This window comes from Anopheles cruzii, chromosome 2 (assembly GCF_943734635.1).
Source record: "Anopheles cruzii chromosome 2, idAnoCruzAS_RS32_06, whole genome shotgun sequence".
Lineage (NCBI taxonomy): Eukaryota > Metazoa > Arthropoda > Insecta > Diptera > Culicidae > Anopheles > Anopheles cruzii.
This window is the reverse complement of record NC_069144.1, coordinates 16,258,048-16,280,477: the sequence shown is the minus strand read 5'-3', so window position 1 is coordinate 16,280,477 and position 22,430 is coordinate 16,258,048. Positions and strand designations below refer to the sequence as shown.

At 48.7% G+C, this 22,430-nt stretch overlaps 3 protein-coding genes across 3 annotated transcripts; 2 read left to right on the top strand and 1 right to left on the bottom strand.

Annotated features, from left to right (window-relative positions):
• Positions 1 to 2,166: 2,166 nt before the first annotated feature.
• LOC128277341 (homeobox protein SIX4) lies at positions 2,167 to 6,107 on the bottom strand. Its single transcript, XM_053015788.1, has 4 exons — positions 5,999 to 6,107; positions 4,239 to 4,427; positions 3,309 to 4,161; positions 2,167 to 2,395 (listed from the first exon to the last, which is right to left on the bottom strand). Exons 1-4 carry the CDS (start codon positions 6,105 to 6,107, stop codon positions 2,266 to 2,268), a joined length of 1,281 nt encoding a protein of 426 aa, XP_052871748.1. The 3' UTR covers positions 2,167 to 2,265.
• A 2,098-nt stretch (positions 6,108 to 8,205) lies between these two features.
• Positions 8,206 to 9,511, top strand: LOC128277346 (aldo-keto reductase family 1 member B1-like). Its single transcript, XM_053015794.1, has 3 exons — positions 8,206 to 8,366; positions 8,438 to 8,580; positions 8,643 to 9,511. The coding sequence occupies exons 1-3, from the start codon at positions 8,292 to 8,294 to the stop codon at positions 9,394 to 9,396; spliced, it is 972 nt and encodes a 323-aa protein (XP_052871754.1). The 5' UTR covers positions 8,206 to 8,291; the 3' UTR covers positions 9,397 to 9,511.
• Positions 9,512 to 17,095: 7,584 nt separating this feature from the next.
• On the top strand, positions 17,096 to 20,471 carry LOC128277350 (uncharacterized). Its single transcript, XM_053015797.1, has 5 exons — positions 17,096 to 17,359; positions 17,430 to 17,527; positions 17,907 to 18,032; positions 18,204 to 18,721; positions 18,791 to 20,471. Exons 1-5 carry the CDS (start codon positions 17,314 to 17,316, stop codon positions 18,831 to 18,833), a joined length of 831 nt encoding a protein of 276 aa, XP_052871757.1. The 5' UTR covers positions 17,096 to 17,313; the 3' UTR covers positions 18,834 to 20,471.
• Positions 20,472 to 22,430: the final 1,959 nt, after the last annotated feature.

The following is a 22,430-nucleotide window of genomic DNA, read 5'->3' as shown; positions in this document are numbered from 1 at the left end:
TACGGTCACTCATTTGTAGCCTGTTTCTTCGCCTCATTTTATTTACTTTCGCGCTGCCGGGTGTTTTGTCTTATTGTCCCTAATATCGACACAATAACCCACCGTTAGCCGTCCGGTTTCCGCCCAAAGATCTTTCGGGCCGGGATCTTCCGGCTTTTCCCCGAAGGGGAGTCCCCAAAGTCGATCGACCCGAAATGGGCAGTAAAACATTTCGGTTTCGGTGGTTTGGATTTGCTTTCTGGTGCCTTCGGTGACGCGTTCCTCGCCGCTTCGTTATCCCAAGGAAAGGTGCAAAGGCCGTAAAAACGAGCGACCGTAAGGTCGATCACTTCGTCGGTTGGAAAGATTTCCCGGACCCGGAGTGAGCAAAGAGGAAATGTATCCTTTGGTTTATCTAACGGAAAAATAAAGTCAAATAAAGTGGTGCTAGGGCATGTTGAGAAGCAACAGGAAGCTCTTTCCTAGCCGTTTTTGGTCCTCCTTTGGTTGCCCCTTCGAAGTGACGTTGAGTCCAAATAACAATAAGTCAATAAGTCACTCGGCCGTCTGCAGTAAAAGTTATAGTTTTATCAAGCAATGAATTATAATCAGCTACAAAAACGATTACATTAAAACTGGAGAAACTATTTCAAAGAACAAAATCAATATTAATGTATCAATTGCAGTCTCCAAACTGAAATACAATTCTGAAACTGATGTTCAAAAGTCTTTCCAAAAAACGGACAACATTAAAGGTGAATTGCTACAAAAATCCAAATCTCATTCAATCTACAACTGGACCAAGCCTTCCGAGACTAATGATCCCTTTCGCTTATTAGCCTCCGCGAATCTCTGGCCGCCGGCTTAGAATCATACTTAACCCGCCCAACCCGGTCGAAATGCTGGCAATGATTGTAGACTTCGCAAAAAAAAGCACAAAACCTCGTCTGGATCGTCCTTTGTCGCGATGGATGCGAAAGCGATCGTCCGGGCTGACGGCAAACGGACTGCATCACCAGCAGTTGGAGACGGAGCTTTGTTGCATTGTTAATGAAACCTCATTGTCGAGTGCCGCATGGCCAGATTTGCATGGCCAAAGCGAGCCCGTTCCCCTTGGACGCTCAATTCCTCGATTGCGCTGTGTAGAAGCTTTGATTTTAATTTAGCTCACAATGAACGTGCTTCGACGACCCTCCTGAGGTTCGCCCGGTGGTACCTTGTGTAAATAGAAATGAATGAAACCGTCGGCGAATTGAGATGCCAGAACCGTTGCTTACATTCTTGCCCAATATTCGAATGGATTCTGTTCGTTGGACTTATTGTTCCTATTCTCTTGAACAGATGCTGCTGTTTATGTACTGTAAATCGCACACCATATCCCAATTGCTGCAAAACTATCTATCATCTTTAAAATGGATTGAATCTGAAGACTATAAGCCGATTTCTTCTAACATTCGTTTCTTACACCGCCGCTTAACGGGCGTTTGAAACTACACGTGAAATATTTCATGAAATGTTTCACTTCATCGAAACGGGCCAAATCAACTGTGAACCGGTTCAACGCAAAACGCACACAACTTGCTCAGTGCAGTTGCATGCAATCTATTGAGAAATTTTGTTTCAAATTCTTTGTGTGTTTTGTATTAAATAAGTGTTTTAACTTATTTGAAAATATCTCGTTTGCTACAATTAAGTAATAGAGCAAATATGTGAAATTAACAATACAAAGAGACTCAAGGTGCCGAACGGAGCGGTATGTTAGTTTTAAGTCGTAGAAATACTTTTCTCAACCATTTTCTCCGATTTCTGTGGTCTTAGGAATCACGTAATTTCACAGAGTTCCAGTAGAGTGCCCTATAGTAGTCGTTTCTCGTGTCCTGGTTCGAATCAGTTCAGCCGAAAACAAAACGAGTTCATCCGTATTTTGCACATTTATTCGTCACATGTTTTTACACATCACTCACTGGCTTACCGGTTCGCCGGACAACATTTAGCGTATTTACATCCGAGCCCGATCAATTCGGCCTCATTTGATTAGTACTAAAAATCAAAATCAAGAGAGAACCGAGCATGGAACAACCATCTTTCGCCTCATATGTACAGGATTCCCGTTTTTTCCCACCGGGTGACGACGGCGCGATGAGGCCGGGAACACAAAAACACAAACACAAAATTACAACCTATCACAAAGTGATCCCATCCCGACCCCGGGGTACAGGGGGCGCTATCCTTTGGCCACGCGAACGCCTCCGGCCGTTGCCGCTCCGACCCCCGTCGAGGGCCCTCCTACTGCACCGCGTACATATCATTTGCGTGATAACCGTGCGCGGGTCCGTAATTGGCCACATTAAACAGCCGCTGGTAGCCACCGTCCATCTGGTCCGGTCCGACGGGGAGCACCGACATCATGAGATCGCTGAAAGAGAGTGAAACCGAGAAGGACACGCGGTGAGAAGTGCGAAACGCCACCTGAGAGTGAGAAAGATTGAGCCCCCGGGTCGCCAAGTCAAAAACAAAACCGCCCCATCAAATGAAGGATTGTGCTCTCTGGAAGTTCATTGATCGGGCGGGTCGGCCTGATCACCCATCATCCGGTCGATCCGGATGGCGGATAATTAGGATGAACCGCCAAACGCACTTTCGGGATGCACGGCACGGCCGCGGCTAAAAGGTACCACTTTGTGCGCTTTATTTCACGCCTAATGGCACGGCACGGTTGGACTGTGCCCTTTCGGCTTCGGGACGGTACCTCGGGACGTCAAACGAACGGAGGGCCTCCTAATTACTAGCGGCCGTTCTTCTTGGGAACGGGGCCCCAATTGCTCACGGTTCGTGCTCTCGTAGTGCCATATTTAAACTATGTCCTCCCTACCCTTAACTGGCCATCTTCGGCTACAAGTGCTTGTGATGCATAAAAAATAGTTTCGGGAATGTTTAAGTCTCTCAGGACCTTAGGCCCGAAGCTCGAACAGCATCCTCTGAACCCAGCCCGTGGGCTAATGAGCACAGAGAAACATTTGCCTTTCGGTGCCCATTACTCATCGCCCGAGACAGCACCCGACTGGTCCCTTGCGCAACAGATCCCGCGCAGGGGCTTTAAGGACCTTTCAGAAACCGTTAGCAGAGTTAGCGCTTGGAATACATTAACTCTCCGGTCCGCAAGGGACCGGAGTGGTAGGCGAGCGAAAACATGTGTTCCGGTGGGCTGCTGGGCTTGGCCTCTGGCAGGCTAGTCCAAGCGTTACATCAAACATGTGGCGGACTGGACAACCAGCAGGCTCCCGGACGACGGATTTCCACCGAAATGTGGACCCAGACTGGACACTTACGGTCGGCCGCTCTGCGGTGTCCGGTCGCGCTGCCGACGGTTCTTGAACCAGTTCGACACTTGGGTGAGCGTGAGGCCCGTCTTCTTCGCCAGCGTCTTCTTCTCGTCCGGCGTCGGGTAGCGGTTCCGGGTGTAGCAGTCCTTGAGCGCGTTGCGGCTCTTCTCCTTGAAACAGTACACCGTCTCCTCGCCGTCCCAGATCGTCTTCGGCAGCGGGTACTTCTTGCGCAACCGATACTTGTCGACCGCGCCGAGCGGCCGGCCGCGCACCTTTTCCGCCTCGCGGTAGTGCGCCTTGAACCAGAGCGTCTGCAGGTCCGGGTGGTACTTGGGCGAGAAGAAGTGCGACTCAAGCACCGCGTACAGCTCATGGTAGAGCCCCCGGTGGTACGCGACCAGGGCCCGGGCCCGCAGCAGGCTCTCGTTGCCACTGATCAGATCGCTCGGCGACAGGCTCCACAGGAAGGTGGCCAGCTTCTCCAGGTCACCCTCCTGCTGCAGTGCCTCGCACATACACTGGATCTGGTCCGGGCTGAAGCTGAAACACTTGCGCTCCATGTCGGTCAGCGGGCCGCCGACGTGCGCGGGGACGTGTGAGCTGAGCTGAGGCACTGCTGCTACGGCGGCCGATACCGAGGCCGGAGGTTGCACCGGCGGTTGAAGCGATTGCAGGTAGGAGCTGTTGTTGTTGTCACGCGCCATCAACACGGTCCCGGTAGCGCACACCGGAACGCCGGAACCCGGCGCCGCCGAGAGCATTCCACCGCCGGTGCCACTGTGGACGGAAGTGGCACTACTGTTGGTGCTACTACCGCTACTAACCAGTCCACCGTTGACTTCACTGATGGGTTTATCTGCAATGAAGTATCGTGGAATCGGATTATGGTGGGTCTCTTCTTCCAGGAGAGTCGAGGTACGGGACGGAACTCACTCGCATAGTAGATAACGTCCGTCTGGCCCGGGTGTCCCGACTTCAGCGGGTGATACTGGCTGGGCTCGTGGTACTTCCGCTCCTGCTGCTGGTGCTGGTGCGGCTGATGGTGGTACTCTTTGTCGCTGAACTCTTGCAGCTTGTCCGAGAAGAACAGTGTCTTGATGGAGCTGGGATTCTCGCGGTACACTGCGAACGATGGGAAGATGTGAATAAGAGCCCTGGTTCGCGCAAGACAGCCACCTCTTGGGAGCTTTCCTATGCCCCGTAATTCCCCGAGTTAAGTTGTGGACACTAATGTGCCTAAAAAGTGATGCAAGTGCCTTCTTCTTTTTTTGCCCTCCACCGTCACCGACGGCTTCGATGGTGAATACCTTAAAACAATGACGCCTGGTGACCAATTTTTAGCATCGCTCTTGTGATGTACAGGATCAGTCAGCTAATTTCTAAGCACAAGGCGTAAATCGTGATCGTGGACTTACTTTTTAAATAAAGACCTCGTCACACGAGCGATACGAAGCGGTCCAGGGAACTGTGTCAGATTTCATTTCTTATTAATTACGCCATGGGCAACGTGAGTCGTCGTCGCACGGAGTCCACGAGACAGAAATTAAGTAGCACCATTCTAATGGCCAACAGTAAAAGTCCACCGAAGCGGGCGATTTCTCCAGCCCAGCCGGCCAGGCGGCACCAGGCGGACTCACATTTCAACGCCGGAAGCCATCGTCAACCCCACACGCGCCTGGCGGAAGTCTCAATGCCGTTGGTCACGATTGCGCTTTGCTTGTTTGTTTTTATTTGCTTTCTTCTGCCGTAACACGCGGTCCGCGTTCTCGGTTGCGGTCGCGAGCGGCCAGCATCTTCGAGCGAGAGAACATTGTTACGCCGCTGGCCCCCACTGCCTGCCTGCCTCCGCGAACAATAACGGCAACGGTAGCAGAAAGCGAAACATAAACGAAATTATGTTGTATGTTTTTTTGTTTGCAACTTTGCACGCTGCTCCGCGCTGTGGTGTGGTTTTGCGTGGATGACTGTGGCTAGTTTATTGGCAGATCGAACCGCTCGAGAGCCCGGGAATCTCGGCACCCTCACGGATGAGCAACATCGGAGCATCGCATTTCAAAGTCGGCGGGCTCATTAGAAAACTAAATTTGTCCCGTTCACCGGACTACAAGGGCCGATCGATGCATCGACGCAGCATAACGAGGAGCATACTGTTGACAAGGCGGACCGATCATCTGTCATCGTCCCCGTCGCGGTCTTCGCGCTGAGCACAAATGAAATCACAAACGCAACAATCCGTGACCCGCCGGGGTTTCGGTGGGGCGCAACAGTTTCCCGAAACTGCTTCGTCGGTGACTGTGGCCGGGTGTAAACAGATTCACACTTTAGTTTGTTTCGTTTGGAACTTTATGGAAAATCAAATAAATAATTATGATCATGAAAGATCGGCGAAAAGGCAATTGAAAATTTAAAAAAACAAACGGGGATCTGATCGACAGATTGACCGATGACAAACAAGGCCAATGAATAGTGAGGAACCACAATCACGACAAGAAGAAGAATGAAACCCAAACAATTAGTTGAATTGCGTAGGAAACATAAGACAAATGCAAACGAAAACCACAAACATCTGACAATCAAAAGGACAGTTCGATAAAATAACTTAAGACAATCTGTTTTATAGTCCGCCCAGCAAAACAAACCCCAAAGCACAAAAAGACGCATTAACTAACTGTTCCGCCGCGCCAGATACTGACCACTTTGGTTCATGTAGATTGGCTGACCGTGGCCGAAGCTTCCGACACCATCCGATCCACCGGAGCTGGAGTCCAGGTCGGCCAACGGCGACAGTCCGGAGGTATCCATTGTAAGTCTGCAATGCGTTGCCGTAATCTTAACCGTTATTGTGACACAACAATGTTTGAACACTTCGAACACAGCTGAATCAAATCAAGCTCATTGTATCACACTGACACACGCACGGAAGGATCGCTCGACACTCGCTTCCGCTTCGATTTCCTTCGATTGGCTTATCACACTTTTTCCACTAATTATTGTTGAACTAATTGTTTCACTGATTCATGATTATGTAAATCTCTTTCTTCTCGTCTAATGACTCGAATCGGTACGACCGGCTCACGAACAGTGCGCGTCCGAACCGCTCCGATCGAAGGAAAATTGCACACTGAGAACCGCACGCCCGAAAGCCGACTCCGGTCTTAGAAGGACTGCCTTCATTCATAAACCTGCGATCCGCCCGTGCCCGGGACGGGGCCGCGGGGATTGGCCAGGCCACGCCAGGCTAGCCGCCAGTCTGCCGTTCCGTTTCTTCTCCTCTTTTTTGCAAACCCTTCGCGTCCCGCTTTGTCACCCAAGTGTCGGCCGTGAGGGGAATTTTTTACGACTTCGTTTCGTTTCCTTTTTTCCCTTTTCATCATCTCGGCTCGGCGCGGCGCGGGATCAGCTTACAGCGTTTTTAGGGTTCCTCAGCATAAATGATGTTGATCGTGCGTGCGTCGCGAACGAAAGGGAGAGTTGCTGGGAACCGAACGAGCCAGCACGGGACAGCCTATGGTGCGAAAATGCTCAAACGGAGCTTTGCGGTGTTCGAACGAACTGAACAAAGCATATCGAAATGAATAAAAAGGCCAAATTGTTTGCCTTATGCTTCGTCGCCTCGTTGCGCTATGCTTTCCGGCACCACGTTTCGGAACCACCCTGTGAGCCGTTGCTAACCGTTTTCACACCTCTGCCGAGAGCATCAGGCGCAGGCTCCGTCCGGTATGGCGACAGGAAAAGGACAGACGATAGGGCGACCCTAGGAGAATGGCTGCTCAAGCTCCGCCCACAGAGAAAGGATTTATGCTGCCGGAATTGTCCCTCAATTTCCACCGTTTGGCGACCGGTGCGGACAAGCAACGCTAAATGTTTGCAATTTTCCGCTTTTATGCGACCTTTTGGGCACTCGAACGCCCGGGAAGATGGCTACCGGGCGTTGGCGAGCCAGAGGCCACTGAACAGCTGTGCCCTCGGAAAAGGATCGATGGACCCCAATGCGAGACACGCCCAGGCCCAGAGGGTGATTAATTTAATAATGGTAATTCGGAATTCTTATAATTTGTAATCGTTGGCGTATGGTAATGATACGGAAACAAATGCCTCCGGGGAAACGGATGGCCAGGTGGCTCCTGCAGAGAGTTTCGTTGTTCGTGCCATAGATTCCTTGCTAGGTCCAAATTCCAATCTCATGATTAAACAATTAAACTCAGCTTAATTCTATTTCTTCCACCACGCGGAGCCATCGGAACCATTTTATTGGCTTTAAAGCCGTCGTATTGTATGATTAGATTGAACTAATGAAATGTAATACATACGGCCTCGTCGGTTCCTTAGAAACAATAAATGGTGTGGAAACCGTTGAAAACGTGGCGATAAAGAACTTTTCTTAGAAGATTTCAACAATCGCTCTGACGACTTAACGGTTGAAACATAAATGGCGCAAAGACCGTCGGAATAAATAAACACTGTTTCTCTTGCTTTTCCAACAAAAAAAATGTGTTTAAATTGCTATTTGTTGAGTTTAAAGAATGATTAACGTTGCTGTCGTCTAGTGTCGACTGTCGTTAAATGTTAAATTTAACCCAAGGCTTTATTTTTCCGTAGTCTTTATGTAAGAGAACAAACTTTTTCTTCTACTGCGACATTCGGCTGTATGAGAAGCAAAATAAAATAATAAACGAACGTAAAGGACATATAAATCAAAAAGAAACTAACACAAACATTCGAAACTAAGATTTGTTGGGCTCAATTAAATATTTCGTAGTGTCCTTCATTTTGTAGCCGACTGTGGTTGGCAAACTACCCAACTGATAGCTTCTTTATGATCATGGCAACCATCCAATTCGTTAGTCGCTCGCACCTTCACAACCAACCAAGCAAACACTGCTCAGTCTACAGTCAGAAACTGGTGAGTGCGGAACTGCACTCATCTTCAACTGAATCATCTGTTGAAGGTGTTGAAGCTGTCGCCGCCTCTCGCTCTCCCGCAAGATGGCCTCGAAAGTTCCGAAAATACTGTTTAAAAATGGAGCCTCCATCCCGACGGTTGGTCTAGGAACATGGAACGTAAGTTACGCCGTATTCGAGATTAGTGATCGCACACCAAACCATATTAACCGGCGCCGTTGTGGTTGTAGTCACCACCGGGGCAGGTGGCACAGGCAGTCCGAGATGCCATCGACGTCGGCTACCGGCACATCGATTGTGCGCACGTCTACGAGAACGAACACGAAGTGGGCGAAGGGATTGCTGCCAAAATCGGCCAGAATCGCGTCAAACGGTAGGTACTGCCCGTGGTGGCCAAGCGGACAAGCGCCTCCCGTGATACGGCTCTAATTTTAGTGAAGATCTGTTTGTGACGAGCAAACTGTGGAACACGTACCATCGGCCGGACCTGGTGCACGGAGCGCTACAGGTGACGCTGCGCAACCTGGGACTCAAGTATCTGGATCTGTACCTAATCCACTGGCCGCAAGCCTACCAGGAAGGTGACGTACTGTTCCCCCTGCGGCCTGATGGTAAGCGGGTTCACTTTTCCGATGCCGACTACGTCGACACCTGGCCGGCGATGGAGAAGCTCGTCGAGCGTGGGCTCGTCCGCAACATTGGGCTATCGAACTTCAACACCAAACAAGTGCAGCGCATCCTGAACGTGGCGCGGCTCGCACCGGTCACGAACCAAATCGAATGCCACCCGTTTCTTCACCAGTCGGCACTGACGGCGTACTGCCGGCAGCAAGGCATCACCATCACGGCCTACAGTCCGCTCGGTTCACCGGCTCGGCCGTGGGTGAAAGACGACGATCCGGTGCTGATGGACGATCCGGTCGTTCAGAGGGTGGCCAAGAAGCACTCCAAGACGGCCGCCCAGATTCTGATCCGCTACCAGGTGCAGCTCGGACACGTCGTCATTCCGAAGTCGGTCAGCAAGCAGCGCATCGCCGCAAATATGGACATCTTCCGCTTCGAGCTGGACGATGACGACATGAAGAAACTTGGTGCTCTCGAGCGGAACGGCCGTATCTGTCCGGAATCGTTCAGCTTCGGCCATCCCCACCACCCGTTCGAGGAAGAGTTCCGTAAGGCTCGCCGCTGAGACCTCGCGTGAACATTCGAAATCGTAATTTGTTAGGCAGCGTGTCAGCGGTTGAATCCAATAAATTGCGCGCTCGGCACAACTCCCCCCGGGGCCGAAAAATGCCAGCGGGCCAGAGGACTGTAACTGTCTGTCTCACAAACTCATTTGCTGTCGACGAGTAACGGCAATGGCTTCGCAACGACTTCGACGACTCATATTTCGCCAATGATTTATTTCACGATGGCCCCACACTCTGCAATCTCCGGTCACAGCATCACCAACACCAGTGCTGTCGAACGCACTGTGTCCAGTCTTGCGCAGTAGAGGTCTGCATTGCTGGAGTCCTTTCGGTTCCCCTGTTGGCTAGATTCGCTGGGTGTGGCCTAACAAAGCGCCATTGATCCGACGAGAGCCCTTGGAGACACAAAAAGGGGCCCGGCAGATCTCACGGACCTTCATGGTTTGAAGGAAACGGAACACCGGACACCACCGCCACCGGCGCTGCTCATTATTTGGGGGGGAACATAACGGCCCAATCGCAGTTTGGGCTCCCGAAAGTACGGAACGCGGCAGAATTGGCTCAAAACGCACACAGTTCTTCTACTCCGCAGCAGTACGGTCAGCGTCAGCGTTTGCCAGGCAGGCAGTCTGGCCTCGATCCGGGCCCCGATTGAGTTCATATTGCGCAACGGAAGCGTGTGGGCAATGGGCATGTGTCCCATAAAACTCCCGTTATCCTGCCTGCGCTGATAACGCAAAAGGGTGACCAGGTTTTACGACTATGTGCCGGGGTCCGGAAAAGCGACAGCTCACCGAAAACTCCACCGGACAACCGGACACCGTCGGTGCGTGCGGGACCTGGAGAGTCTCATATTTTTGCGTAGTTGGCGCATGGAGCGCCCATCAAAGTTTGGTCCGAGCGATTACGTTCGGAACCGAGGAAGCCGTTGCCGTCTGGGGCGTCTTATCTCACGAGTCGAATAACGACTGTTTCCAGTTAGTACCCTAGTAGTGGCCTATTAATAGCCTGTGGCCAGTGGCCTCTAGCTATCTGTGACACTTTCAAGTCCAGTGTCTAGGATCGTCGTTGGCCCGTCAGATTGTTTTGAGAACCTACAATGGTGGACCCGATTCCACCGGGATGGTCTAGGAAAAACCGACGATTCTAGCCGGCTGGTGCCTGCGAGGTTAAAGACCCAACCCGAAGGACAGGCGGGGCGCAGAAACAGTGCCATTCTTGGATCCTGTGGGAGTTGCGGTCGAATCGCAATTATGAAACTCGCGTGGCAACGGCGAAGACGAAACAACGCGACCGTATCCGATGTCCGCCGCCGGGACCAGAGATCTCAATCGTGGGACCGAGCGCGTCCGAGTGCAGGGAATGCAGAAAACCTGGAGCAAAGCAACGGGAAGCATTGTTTATGTTATGTGCCGTCGCCATCCGTGTCCGTCCAGGGTGTTTGTCTACACAGATTGACACTGTACACGCCACGCCACGATTTCGCTGACGGAGACCGATTTGTCCGAAGGCCGGCGAAGTCTTGGAGGAATGGAATTCAACACGTTATGACGCGATTCTCGCGTGAACTTCAATTGCCAGAACCATCCATCTCTCCGCTGGAGGAAGTAATAAAGTTGTTGGAGGAACTTCTGGTAGATGATACTGGGCGAAGCACATCCTCTGTACCCTGGTGGCTTGTTGTAGTGTACATATTTTAATAGTTAGAATCTAAACTGGTAAATACCGTAACCCAAAATGGTAGACCACCAGCTCTATGCCTCCGTTGTTGTTCTAGTCTAGTCGTAGTTTAGGCCAGGCGCACGATTTATGGCGTATCGCGGATGAAAAGTATCGCCTTTCACGGACCCAAGTCAAGTGGCGCTACGTTCGCTTCCAGCGGCCGACACCGTAGAGGTGTTAGATTCCCAGTGTGGCGCACGGATACGATTTATGGCGCTTACTTTACCATTTTCCCAAAAATGTACATAGCCTCAGCCTGCGCCGTTGGCCGTTCCCGCCGTTCATTAAACGCTTGGCCCTAACCTCAACCGTAACACCCGTTTTGGCTGCCGCCGTCGCAAGTACGCAAGGGGTACTCGAAGGGGTTCCGAACAGAGGGGGATGACAAAAAAAAAACATGCGGTCCATTACGGTACGGTGCGCGGTTCAAAACATGAAAACGGACGCTCGGCCCTGGCCGCAAGTTGGTAGGCTCGTTCGTGATTTATTGCTCGATCCAATTAATCATAAGCCAACCCGTGGCGGTGGGACCCAGGCTACGGACCAATTAGTGGTAAAAAGCACACTTCACGCTCCGTAATGAGCCAAACACTGTTCGTGTGGGGCAAGGTGTTAAGGTCCTTGCGATCGTTTTATGTAAACTGTTGTCTTTCTTTAGTCTTTTTTTATGGGAGTTTCTAAGAAAAAACAAATACGATCTCACGAGGCAGCGAGACAGCCTGGCATGGGACACGTGGTGCGGTAGAATCCTTGAACGTCCTTACGGATCTTGCACGGCTTGCGTATTGTATTCGATCATCTCCCACGACACGATCCGACACCACACAACACTAGAAACAACACTCCCAAAACCTGAAGGCAAGGATAAACAGTAAGGACGAACCAACTCACGGCAGGAGTCGGCCCGGCCCAGCGTGCGCTCTCCGGGTTGCGTTGCGCACTTTTGCGCAGTGCAACATTACAACATTATTCGCTTGGTAAAACCCTCGCGAAGGACGACCACGAAACACCGAAAAGATCAACTGACAGCGCTACGGGACGCGCCTCATAGCTCGATGAATCGAGCTCGAGTGGGGTCCTGCTGCCAATCGGTGGCAAATATGCTTGTTTCGGCACAATTAACCATAATCCCCGTGGGCTGTGAGGACATGCCCTGGGGGGTGAAAGTGCACCGTAATCCGCAAATTATGCGATCATCGCTACCCATCACCTGCTGCGAACCGAACCGGGAAAAGAGGCCAGAGGCCTATGGGCAACAATGGACCAACGACAACAAATGGGACCACCGAACAATAATGTGTGATGCACCGTGTGAGAAATCCTGACCCGAGTGCGGGAGTGCCAACATTGCCGAACAGTCGAACGCACAGGATGCCGAAAGAAAGGACAATTCAGTTCACATTTACGCCTGTCGGTCCGTCCGAACCGACATTTGTCAAATATTTGATTTGCATTCAGCTCGCTGCCGATTGAGGCACGACAAAAGGCAATCGATCGATCGAGGTCCTGGCGTTCGGCCTAAAGTAAATGTTTTGGGTTGCCTCGAATCACGTCACGCACAACAATGCTTCCATTGCGTCCGGTGTCCTTTAAACGATGTTTTGTGTTTTTTCCTACTATTTCCTTTCCTCGGCTTCTACCCGCCCAAAATAAGACATCACGGATCCTTCACGTCAAGCATCGCTTTTTATCCTTCTGTGTGTATGTGTGTGTGTGCAACCTTTCCCTGGGCAGGCTGTTGGCATCCGGGACATTCCCTTAAAAGCATCAACCCCGGCGAGATGTACCACTTGAAGGACCGCAGCCTCGGGACCTTTAAGGGATTAAAGGCAGCGACTGGCAGATTAACATTCTTCCCGGGGTCTGCTCTAGTTTTGCCTCAATCTTCAAGACACCAAACCTAAAGGCTCTGACCGGGCCGTTCCGGGCAATATTTTGCCACTGACCCATAAACAAGGCAGACCCGTGTCCTGCTCTACTCGCCCGCCCGACGCTCTGTTCCTTTTCCCTGGAAACGGCTTAAGACCGCGCGAGGTTCCTGTTTCGGGTTGGGCCGAATATATCTGCGAATAGATAAAGTGGTACTTCCCGGTCGAGAGCTAGACCAGGATCATGATCCTTATCACTAGGCGATGTGCAAACATTCACGCTGTTCCGAAAGGTGCGAACACTATCGGCCCAATCGGGCCCACGATGCCTGCACCATTTCTGGAAGGACGCTAAGCCAACACACTCCGATCGGTAGTCCCGATTTAGCATTCAAACACCAACACCAACCGACGTCAACCGAGTGTGTAATCTGATTTCTGCCCAAAAAACAAATCCCAATCCTGACCCCATTAAACACTCCGATATTCCTGCCGTTCGCCCGGCCTAGTAGGGCCAATTTTTCAATCTCTCCTCGCTCGTTCGTTCCACCCCAGAGTCCCACGAGACGACCCGCCGGAGGGATAAGGATCCGCTTTCCCGGAAGCACGTCCCTTTTCTTTGTGTCCCCTCTGTGCGCGCGCCGTGGCCACTTGAATTTATCTATTAAACTAAGCAAATAATCACCTCTCGAGGGAGTTTAAATGTTGTCGGCGCCTCGACCGACTACCGCGTTGCCAGTTTGCCTGTGGTGAAGCCCCGTGTCGCTCGGCCTAACGCGGAACGGGTTTAACACATGTACCAAACTACCAATAATTGGCCATCCAATTAATTCAATTAACAACCTCGGACGGTGTCGACATAGACCGGACGGCTGGCAGCGCTTAATCCACCCAGACGTGTGCTCCGGACTCCCGTCTAGCGAGGATATCGTAGGATCCGCTGCGATCACCATGGATACCGCACCACACGGTGTGCCTTTGGCGGCCGTTACTAATGGCGAAGGAGTGAAAGCCAATTTCTGTGTTTCGATCGAACACAAACGCGCTCACGTGGCACACGCAGGTGAAACGGATGTAAGCAAACACCGTGCCAGGGATTGCTAGACCTATCGAGGGTGTTGTAAGTCCACCAGCCAACGTAAGCTTATTTGTAATGCTAATCAACCATCATCTTATTACTTTTCACAACATTACGTTAATTTAAAGTTTCGGTTGAAAACCATTTGCATGATTTCTCCTTTTTTAAATCATTTTCTGTATGGTCATTCATGCTAATTTTCGGTGACTTTAAAATTTCTTCTATTTTCTCCTTTTTCACTCTACATATACTCTATTTTCCTTCTATTTTTATTTTCCCGATTAAGTTTTAATATCAAATAAATCATTTATTTTGAAGCATTCAAACATTGATGTTATAAAAAGCCAAATTTGATGTTAGCCAAAGATTCATTTCAATTAATCTTACGAATCACAGAGCGGAATGAAAATGAAAAGGTAAATATAAAGATACCAAACCGATGCTGGATAAAGAGATCAACCGGTCGATGCTTAATGTTATGATCTAAATTTATTAAATTAGTAATAGGCCAATTAATGGTTTTTTAATCTGAAAGAAATGCAAAAGGGTATCGGAATCCAATGCACGAAAACTCCTTTATGAAATGCAGCTTCGTTTCGGAGAAAGTTATGTCCAACACTTTACAATTTTAAACGTTTACGTTTAATGTTCGTATCATTGTTGCGTTTAATGTTCGTATCACACTTCCGGCACTTTTCGATTGAATTAACTATTTTGTTTAAATATGTTGAATTTCAAACTGTTTACCAAACACCACAATATTTATGTGGTTTATTCCACACAACTTGACCAACATTTTTTCGAATTAAGAGCAGAATTCTAATCGTGTAGAGGAAGTGATTTTGTACTCTTCGCAGTGAGCCCCGTGAAGGTGTTGAGTGATTTTTGAAAAATGCACGTTACCCCCAGCAACCGCACAACGCCCCGCTGGGTGCTGGTTTCTTTGATGTTTACTTTGTCCCCCTTTTACGAGCCACAGCCGAGTGGTAGAGAACCGAGCGAGGCAGTTCTCAGCGTCACGCGGAACATTGGTCTCCCACGTGACGTGACACCGCCGCGGCCGCCGCCACCGACTCCGTTGACAGACGACCTGTTCCCGTAATCCGAGACCGGAACGACCGTTTGTGCACGTCTCGCTTTCCCAGCCCAACCCACCGCCAAGGCCATCGGAGGGACGCGGTGTTCAAATCATGGAATTGTTTAATTAAAATCGGATTCATCCATGGTGCTGGATTGCTCTTTTTAAGGACCCTCTCCATTTGCCAGCGCAGACACAGATGAAGTACCGGCGGCATTGCAAATAACATTATTAGAAAGCACAAAATGTGTCGTATCCAGGGGCCTCACTTTTCTAACGTTTAATGGGTCCTTTTAATTTGCTTCCTTCAATTATGTAACACCTTCTCGAGGTCACAACGCGCTAGATCGTTCCACCGCAACCAGCGCACCGTGATGGCGACACTGTGTGTGTGTTTGTGTGTCGGAAACGACCGTCAACTTCCACGAAATCGGCTCGGCACATTCTGCGCCCAGGTTTTTCCCGGTCCGTATGACTAGATTCAGCGCCAAGCGTGTGAAATGAGGTGTTAAATTACGGGCGAAATCCTCTTCAAAAGCGACAACAACAACGACGACTACAAACGGCTAGCGAACGGTGACGCAGGGACGCGCAAGGACGAATCAAATGACAACGAGGCAAAACCCCTCCGGGCTGCACGTCCTTCGGGGACGTGCACAGTCCTCTCGGTGGCGACAAATGGCGACCGGGGCCGGGCTTGTTTGACTCCAGGTTGTCCAGGTGAATGAAATGGCAGCAGAAAGGCGATTTGCTCTGAACCGTAGACCGGATGTGCTTCTTTTTCTATTCACGAAAAAACCGGCAAGTTTTGGTTGTAATTTTTTACTTTATTAGAATATGGCAAATGTTTTGCAATATGGGTGCAAAGCTGAAGAAAAAAGAAGGATCGAGCCATGCAGATACCAACGAGAATCGTAATCAGCAGCAATGCGTCGCCCGAGAACGGTTTCCAAAGGATGGTCGGCCGATCGAAGTCCGAAACGGAAAAATCTATCGTAGTCGAAAGTCTTGGCCGACGAAAAGGACAAGCTTGCTAATTCAAACATCAGACATCGCGTCTCACCCTGGGAAGATTGAAAACCCGAGTAGTTGCATCGATACGGAGTAGTAATTAAAGACTGATTCACCCGAAACTTAGCATCGGTTCGCCCAGTCCGTCGATGACCACAAGTGATCGGGTTGCAACGAACCAGTCAGTGTAACGTCTTTGGTTTGTAGCTTGTGGTCTCAAATCGCCACGGAGTCGAGGAACATAAACTCTGCAGGTAGGCTGAAGAGAAGGTTTTTCGCTGGGGCCTTTTCCAACCTCAAAATAAACTACATACACTTCCGATTTACGGAATCCTTGTTTGATCAGACTATGGAGAAATGTATGCTGAGCAGGAATCGCCATTTGAGGTAACACGATTTATAGATGGGCTTTGCGTCAAATAAATCTAAGCGGAATGCTGCAATCGATGGACGCTTGGAAGGGTTTCAAATATTACCTTAAGCTGTAAGTGTTTCACTTCGTCACTTTCAGCGGGCGCTATATGTTTATTTTCTTTTCTTTTAATTTAGTAGAATCTATGATTTTCTCTACATACATGAACAATGCTCCACTTGCCTGAAGCATAATAAAAATGAGCATTGCACTGCACTAAACATACTTTTTCTATTCCACGAACGTCACCGTTAAGCTTTCGTTTTCAGGCTACTTTGTTGAAATATGTCACCATAGCCTTTTAATGTTCGTAGCACCCGCGAACTCGAGTCCTTTTCGCAGACCAAAACATTCCGAAAGCTTCCAGTTCCAATCACAGCGAGTGACCAACTCGAAAGCTTTCAACACGTGAGTTACCCATCGCGAAACGAAGGTGCCGTCATTTGCAGAGGCGTGAGATCGGAAAATTTTTACCCATTCAAGGACTGGCTGTCGGACGGGCAAGGACCGTACTTCGGATCCGCGGACTAGTCCAATCCCGTAATCAGCTACTGTGCGGTTGTGCTGGCCAGCAAGTGTTGCAGGGGTTTCGGCTATGTCGAAGTGTGCACCGACACCTGTCGCTGCGGTCCATCGTGTACGTGATTGGTGAGCCGTATCAGCAGATTGAGCAGAAACGCAGAAAACCAACCAACCTGCTGAACACACAAACCCAAAAGAAATCAAAAGACTACCAGGGGCCCGAAAATGTTCTCTCGAAAGGAGTTGCCCTGCCTGGGGGCACTGTTTTTCGGTAAGCAAGACTCTAAACTGCGATTCGTGTGCGTGGACCAACTTTGTGTCTTATTTTATCCCGTTTTTAGCGACGTTGCTGCACCTGAGCAGTGCGCTGCAGCTCGAAGGACTCTCAACAAAGAAGCCACGCGTTACGAAATACACCATGAAGCCAACGTTCAGCTCGGTACGTATCTCGTTCGGTGGTCTAGCTAAGAAAGGAAAATTAAGGAAAAACGACTTCTGTCGCCGAAACTGGACCACCTTTCGTCCACGTAATGATTGCAATCCATGCGACCATCGTGCGCTGGGAAATGGTTCGTCGCGACGAACGATATCGATTTTCATCGCCTTTCCGTGTAACCAGACACACACACGCAGCCTTTACACGGCCAGTAGGAAAAGCTTTCCGAGCTGAGCGCCGAACGGCACTCAAAGTGTTCGTGCCACTCATTTTCCAGCAGCGCGCGCGTGGGAAACTCATCTGCTATACTAACATTTGACGTTTCTAACGTTTTTCTTTTGTGTTTTTCTGGTCGTTGTATTTATTTCCACATCACACACAGGCTACCGCCGTGCCGTCGTCGCTGTCCCTGTACCGCCTGAACGCCCCGAGTGGAGCGACGTGCATTCTTATCCAGACGGATGCGCTGCTGAGTATTCAGTATCGAGACAAGTACAACGAGGATAAGGTACGTTGAGTGATGCAACAGGCATAATTAGTGGGTTGTTGAAAGTATTGTGAACAGCGCTACTATAGTGTTGAGGTTATAAAGTGAAAGTCTCAGTGTTCAACCATTGCGAAAGACAGGACTTCTATTCGAGTGTGTTAAGTATAGTCTTATCTTTGCATCCTTCAACAGGAAGCGGATTCGTTCCTGCCCGATCAGATGGACGTGTCGGGTGAGTGCTGGGAGGACGAATCGCGCGTTACGATGGCCTGGAAAGGGTTCGTAGTCAGCATTTTCTTCTCGAAGACGCCAGGCGGCGAGCGTTGGTACGTGAACAGTGTGGACCTCTCGTACTCGTCCTCCAACAAACTGTTCGAGCATATTGACCGTCCCGGGCTGGACGTGAAGCTGTCCACCCCGCCCGGCACACTACTCTTCCCGACACCGGTCGGCAAGTCGTACACCTGTGACAAAGAGCTCACCATCACGATGTTCGCACAGGACGAGAACGACAAGTCGGGTCACCTGGCCAAGCTGTACCTGCGCGAGCTGCGGATGCAGAGCTTCATGTACAAGGCGGGCAACAACTGGGGACCCACGTTCCAGTGCAGCGCCACCGGCACTTACCGGGACGAGACGGCCCCGATCGCGGTCGGCTCGACACTGGCCGTCGCCACCGTCTGTACCGTCGTTGGGTACGGCTTGTGGAGGTACACCGCCGGCCACTGGAAGGTTGCTTCCTCCGAAGGGCTAAAGCAATCCTGTTCTCTTCATTTCAGATACTTCAAGGTAAAGAAGTTCCAGTACGGAACCATGGCTTAAACAACCCGTTATCACTGTAAGCGGAACTGTTCCGGATCGTGGCCAAACAGTAGAACGCACTAGGGCAGCACACCGTAGCTGGAACGAGCTGGAAGACGCAACAAACCGCAGTTCCTGAAAATAACACACAGACACTAACCCACACACACAGTAAAATTTCCTCTCTTTTCCTCGACTTCCGTTACTACATTACGACATTCGTGTACTGAGTTGACAAAGCAACTCCCTCCGCGTCCCAAACCGCCATACCAGATCGAGATTGTGGATCGAAAAAGGGAACCAAATCCTGCGGAATTTTCAAAAAATCAACTGGCACACGTGAAGCGAAATGAAATGTCGATTGGAACTGGCAAACAAACCGAAAAACGAGAGAACCGTATTGAGGAAAGAGAAAAGGCAACAGCTTACCAATTACAGCTACCAATTCCACCATACAAGCAAAATCTAACATATTTACCGACAGTTTTAGATGTAAGGGAAAACCGTAGCCGTATCGAAATACACATAGTACATATACATATATACATATATACATTTACAAAACTTAACTACGATGGATACGATAAAGAGGAGGAATTGCTAGAAGGAGCGAAAATGAAAATAGGCCAAGAAAGCCAGCATAACGACAAGGAAACCGATGGCAAACGAAACGGCGGGAAAGAAAAGCAAGTAAACTGCGAGCGCAGCAAAGCGTTTAAAAACAGTCTTCCATTTTCATTTAAATGAAATAATCGTGTGATTGAATGATTAATGAACAAACCAACCAAACTAAGAGAGAAACAAAAAGAAGCAAAATGAAAAACAAGTAAATAGTTAAGCTTACGGTGTCATGTAATGATAGGGCTACTGGCGCGAGATCGCGATCGCGACCAGAAGAAAGCGGCTAAGCAACGTAAAAAGTTAAGGAAGAAGCGAAGAATGTCGAATCGATCCGGGCGAAGATTACAAATGAAACATTGCATCTTTTATCCTTTTTTTACCATCTCCAAAACTGCACAACCTCTGCAAGCGGATATTTGCACAGTAACTCTTCTGAACGTAACGGAACTCCTTTTTGCATTGCACAGATTGTACATAACGCACGCTCAACGGTGCCGAAATCGCAAAGTCACTTTCGTATTCGAAATTCTTCTCTTCTTCGAACTCGTCACGTTCCGAATAATTAAAGACGTAAATAACGTAAAATAAGGTGCACTCGCGTGCTGACGGCTTACTAACAGACTGGCCAAACATACCGCACTCCCGTAAATTACACAACACGAACACGCGTCAAAGCTGTGCCTAGGAGAACGGCGTTAATGGCGGACCCCATCAGGCGGTCCGTTGTGTTCCCTACCAGTCGGCAGTCGGGCGTAGAAGCTTCTAAATCTCTTTTAAACCATCTGTATGTTGTTGATCAAGTATATCGCTAACCGTTTACACTATCGAACCGTTTACACTGCAGTAATAAATTTACTATTATTTGGAAGTTAAAACCAAACAATTCGGTTTAGCCAGTGAGCTCACTAGCGCAAAAGCGAGCGAGCAGAAAGGACAGCGAAATACTCTCCATACGTTATTTAAAGCTGCAGGGCGAGAACCGCACCAGACATTGTTTCGGTTTTGTGTTACTGTTCAATGTAATTAGCGTTAAAAGGGAATAATAAACAATAAAGCATTAGTTCGAGTGAAACGAAATCGTTGGTGCTGTTATATATATTTTTACAAAGCACAAGTATCGAATTGAATTAGGGGGGAAAAATATCGATCATTGAATGTACCTTTAACAGATGATTGTCCAGTTTCTTTCCTATCAAACAAAACACAACACACGTATACAGATTTGAATTGAAATAATATTTCAATGTTGGTATAACTTTATATACTGTCCATTTTCAAATCGGTTTCGAAAAGTTAGCTACCCTTTTCACATTTAAAGATCACCAAAATACAGCGAACTAAACGGGCTGTCCCTCGGAGACCGCATATAAAAATGCAATCGAATTACGCTTGTTTGCGACAGAAAGATGAATGATACGCACCGAGAAAACTATTGCGCCGGTTTACCTGTTGCTTTAGCTAAGCTTATCGATTTTGATATTAAAAGTCGATTACACACTATCGAATCACTCGATTCGTTTGGCCGGTATATGGTTTTGCGTGAATTTTGATGGCTATGTCTGGTGCGCGTTGAGGTCTTTTCTATTGCATTTTTTGGTATAATTTGCTTTGACTTTATGGGTCTACGTTTTGTTCGCACACTCGGCTAGCATTACACGGTTGATGAATTGCACCAAAGCAAGAGCCCTATTTCGGAACCTGCGAACAAGCTAAGCGTAAACTGAAAAGTACTCATCGCACTGCTCTAGGGCTACGGATATATGTGGTTTATATTGTGTTTATAATAAGAAAAATGTTCGCCATTTGATTGTATAAGTGGGTAGTTAATGTTTTTGAATAATGGTCACTTCATCGCTCCGTTCGTTCCCGCTATGCGTCGTTCCTCTTCTGGTGTATGCCTTTTGTTTTCGATCATTCGGTAATCAGTTGTTCGTATGCTTATCATAGTTGTTTTTCGCTTCTTCCGCCAGTGGATCCTAATTACTTACATCACGGTTGAAACGGTTCAGTTCTAAAGTTTAGAATAAAATTAAAACTCTACAACACAAAGTGTTTCCTGCCCTTAACTATACCCACATTGCTAATTTGTTCTACTGTTCATTCACTCGTCGGTAGCAAAAAATCACATTCGTCTAACAACAGAGAGACATCCATCACACGCGGAGAAGATCGAATTTCAGACACGCACCATTCGTTTTACTTAATTTCCTCGTCAGCATCCTCGTGGCCTCTATAGGTTGTCTCTAATACTCTCCACATCCTCTTGCAAGCTCGCCGTACTTTCCCCAAATCGTTCGAATAAGGACTAATGGTATTAAATTGGTTTCAGTTCGTTTCGAGTGTCGTTCCTCGTCGTTAAAAATCATCTCGGATCGGCCACACGACCACAGTAGTAGATCGCAATATACCACTTGCCCCTCACGTTCCCTTCCATGGACCGCGCCTCGAGGGCACGCAATAAACTGGAACGATAAATTTGATCTACGAATGAAATGAAGCAAGTAAAGCACCAAACACATTCGCTTAAGCAATGTTCTTGTGCGCCACTTGATGAACTACGTGCGTTAACAAAGTATATGATGGACAGAAAGTATCTAAAGTATGAAACGGTCTAAGAGACAGGTATAAAACTAGTCCGATTGATAACTAATTTCAACAACGTGATGTTACAAAGTCTAACACTAAGAAAACCCATAGCATAAGGCATCGTTAACGTCCTGTGGCAAGACCCACGCTTTCTGGAGTGTAACCATGTTGTGTACAACCATAAAACAATGTCTGATTGTTTTTTGAGATGAACCAAACACTGAGGCGTCCTGCCTGTTTCCATCGCTGCTCTCCAACTCATTATGATTCACTCGTGACACATCTAACACCTTACAGAGCATTTTAAAACATTCTTAAAGCCTTTTAACCTATCAAAATGGACCGCGTTGTGACATCACAACAAACATATACTCTAACCCGTTAACTTGCGTGAACTTATAAATCTTCCAA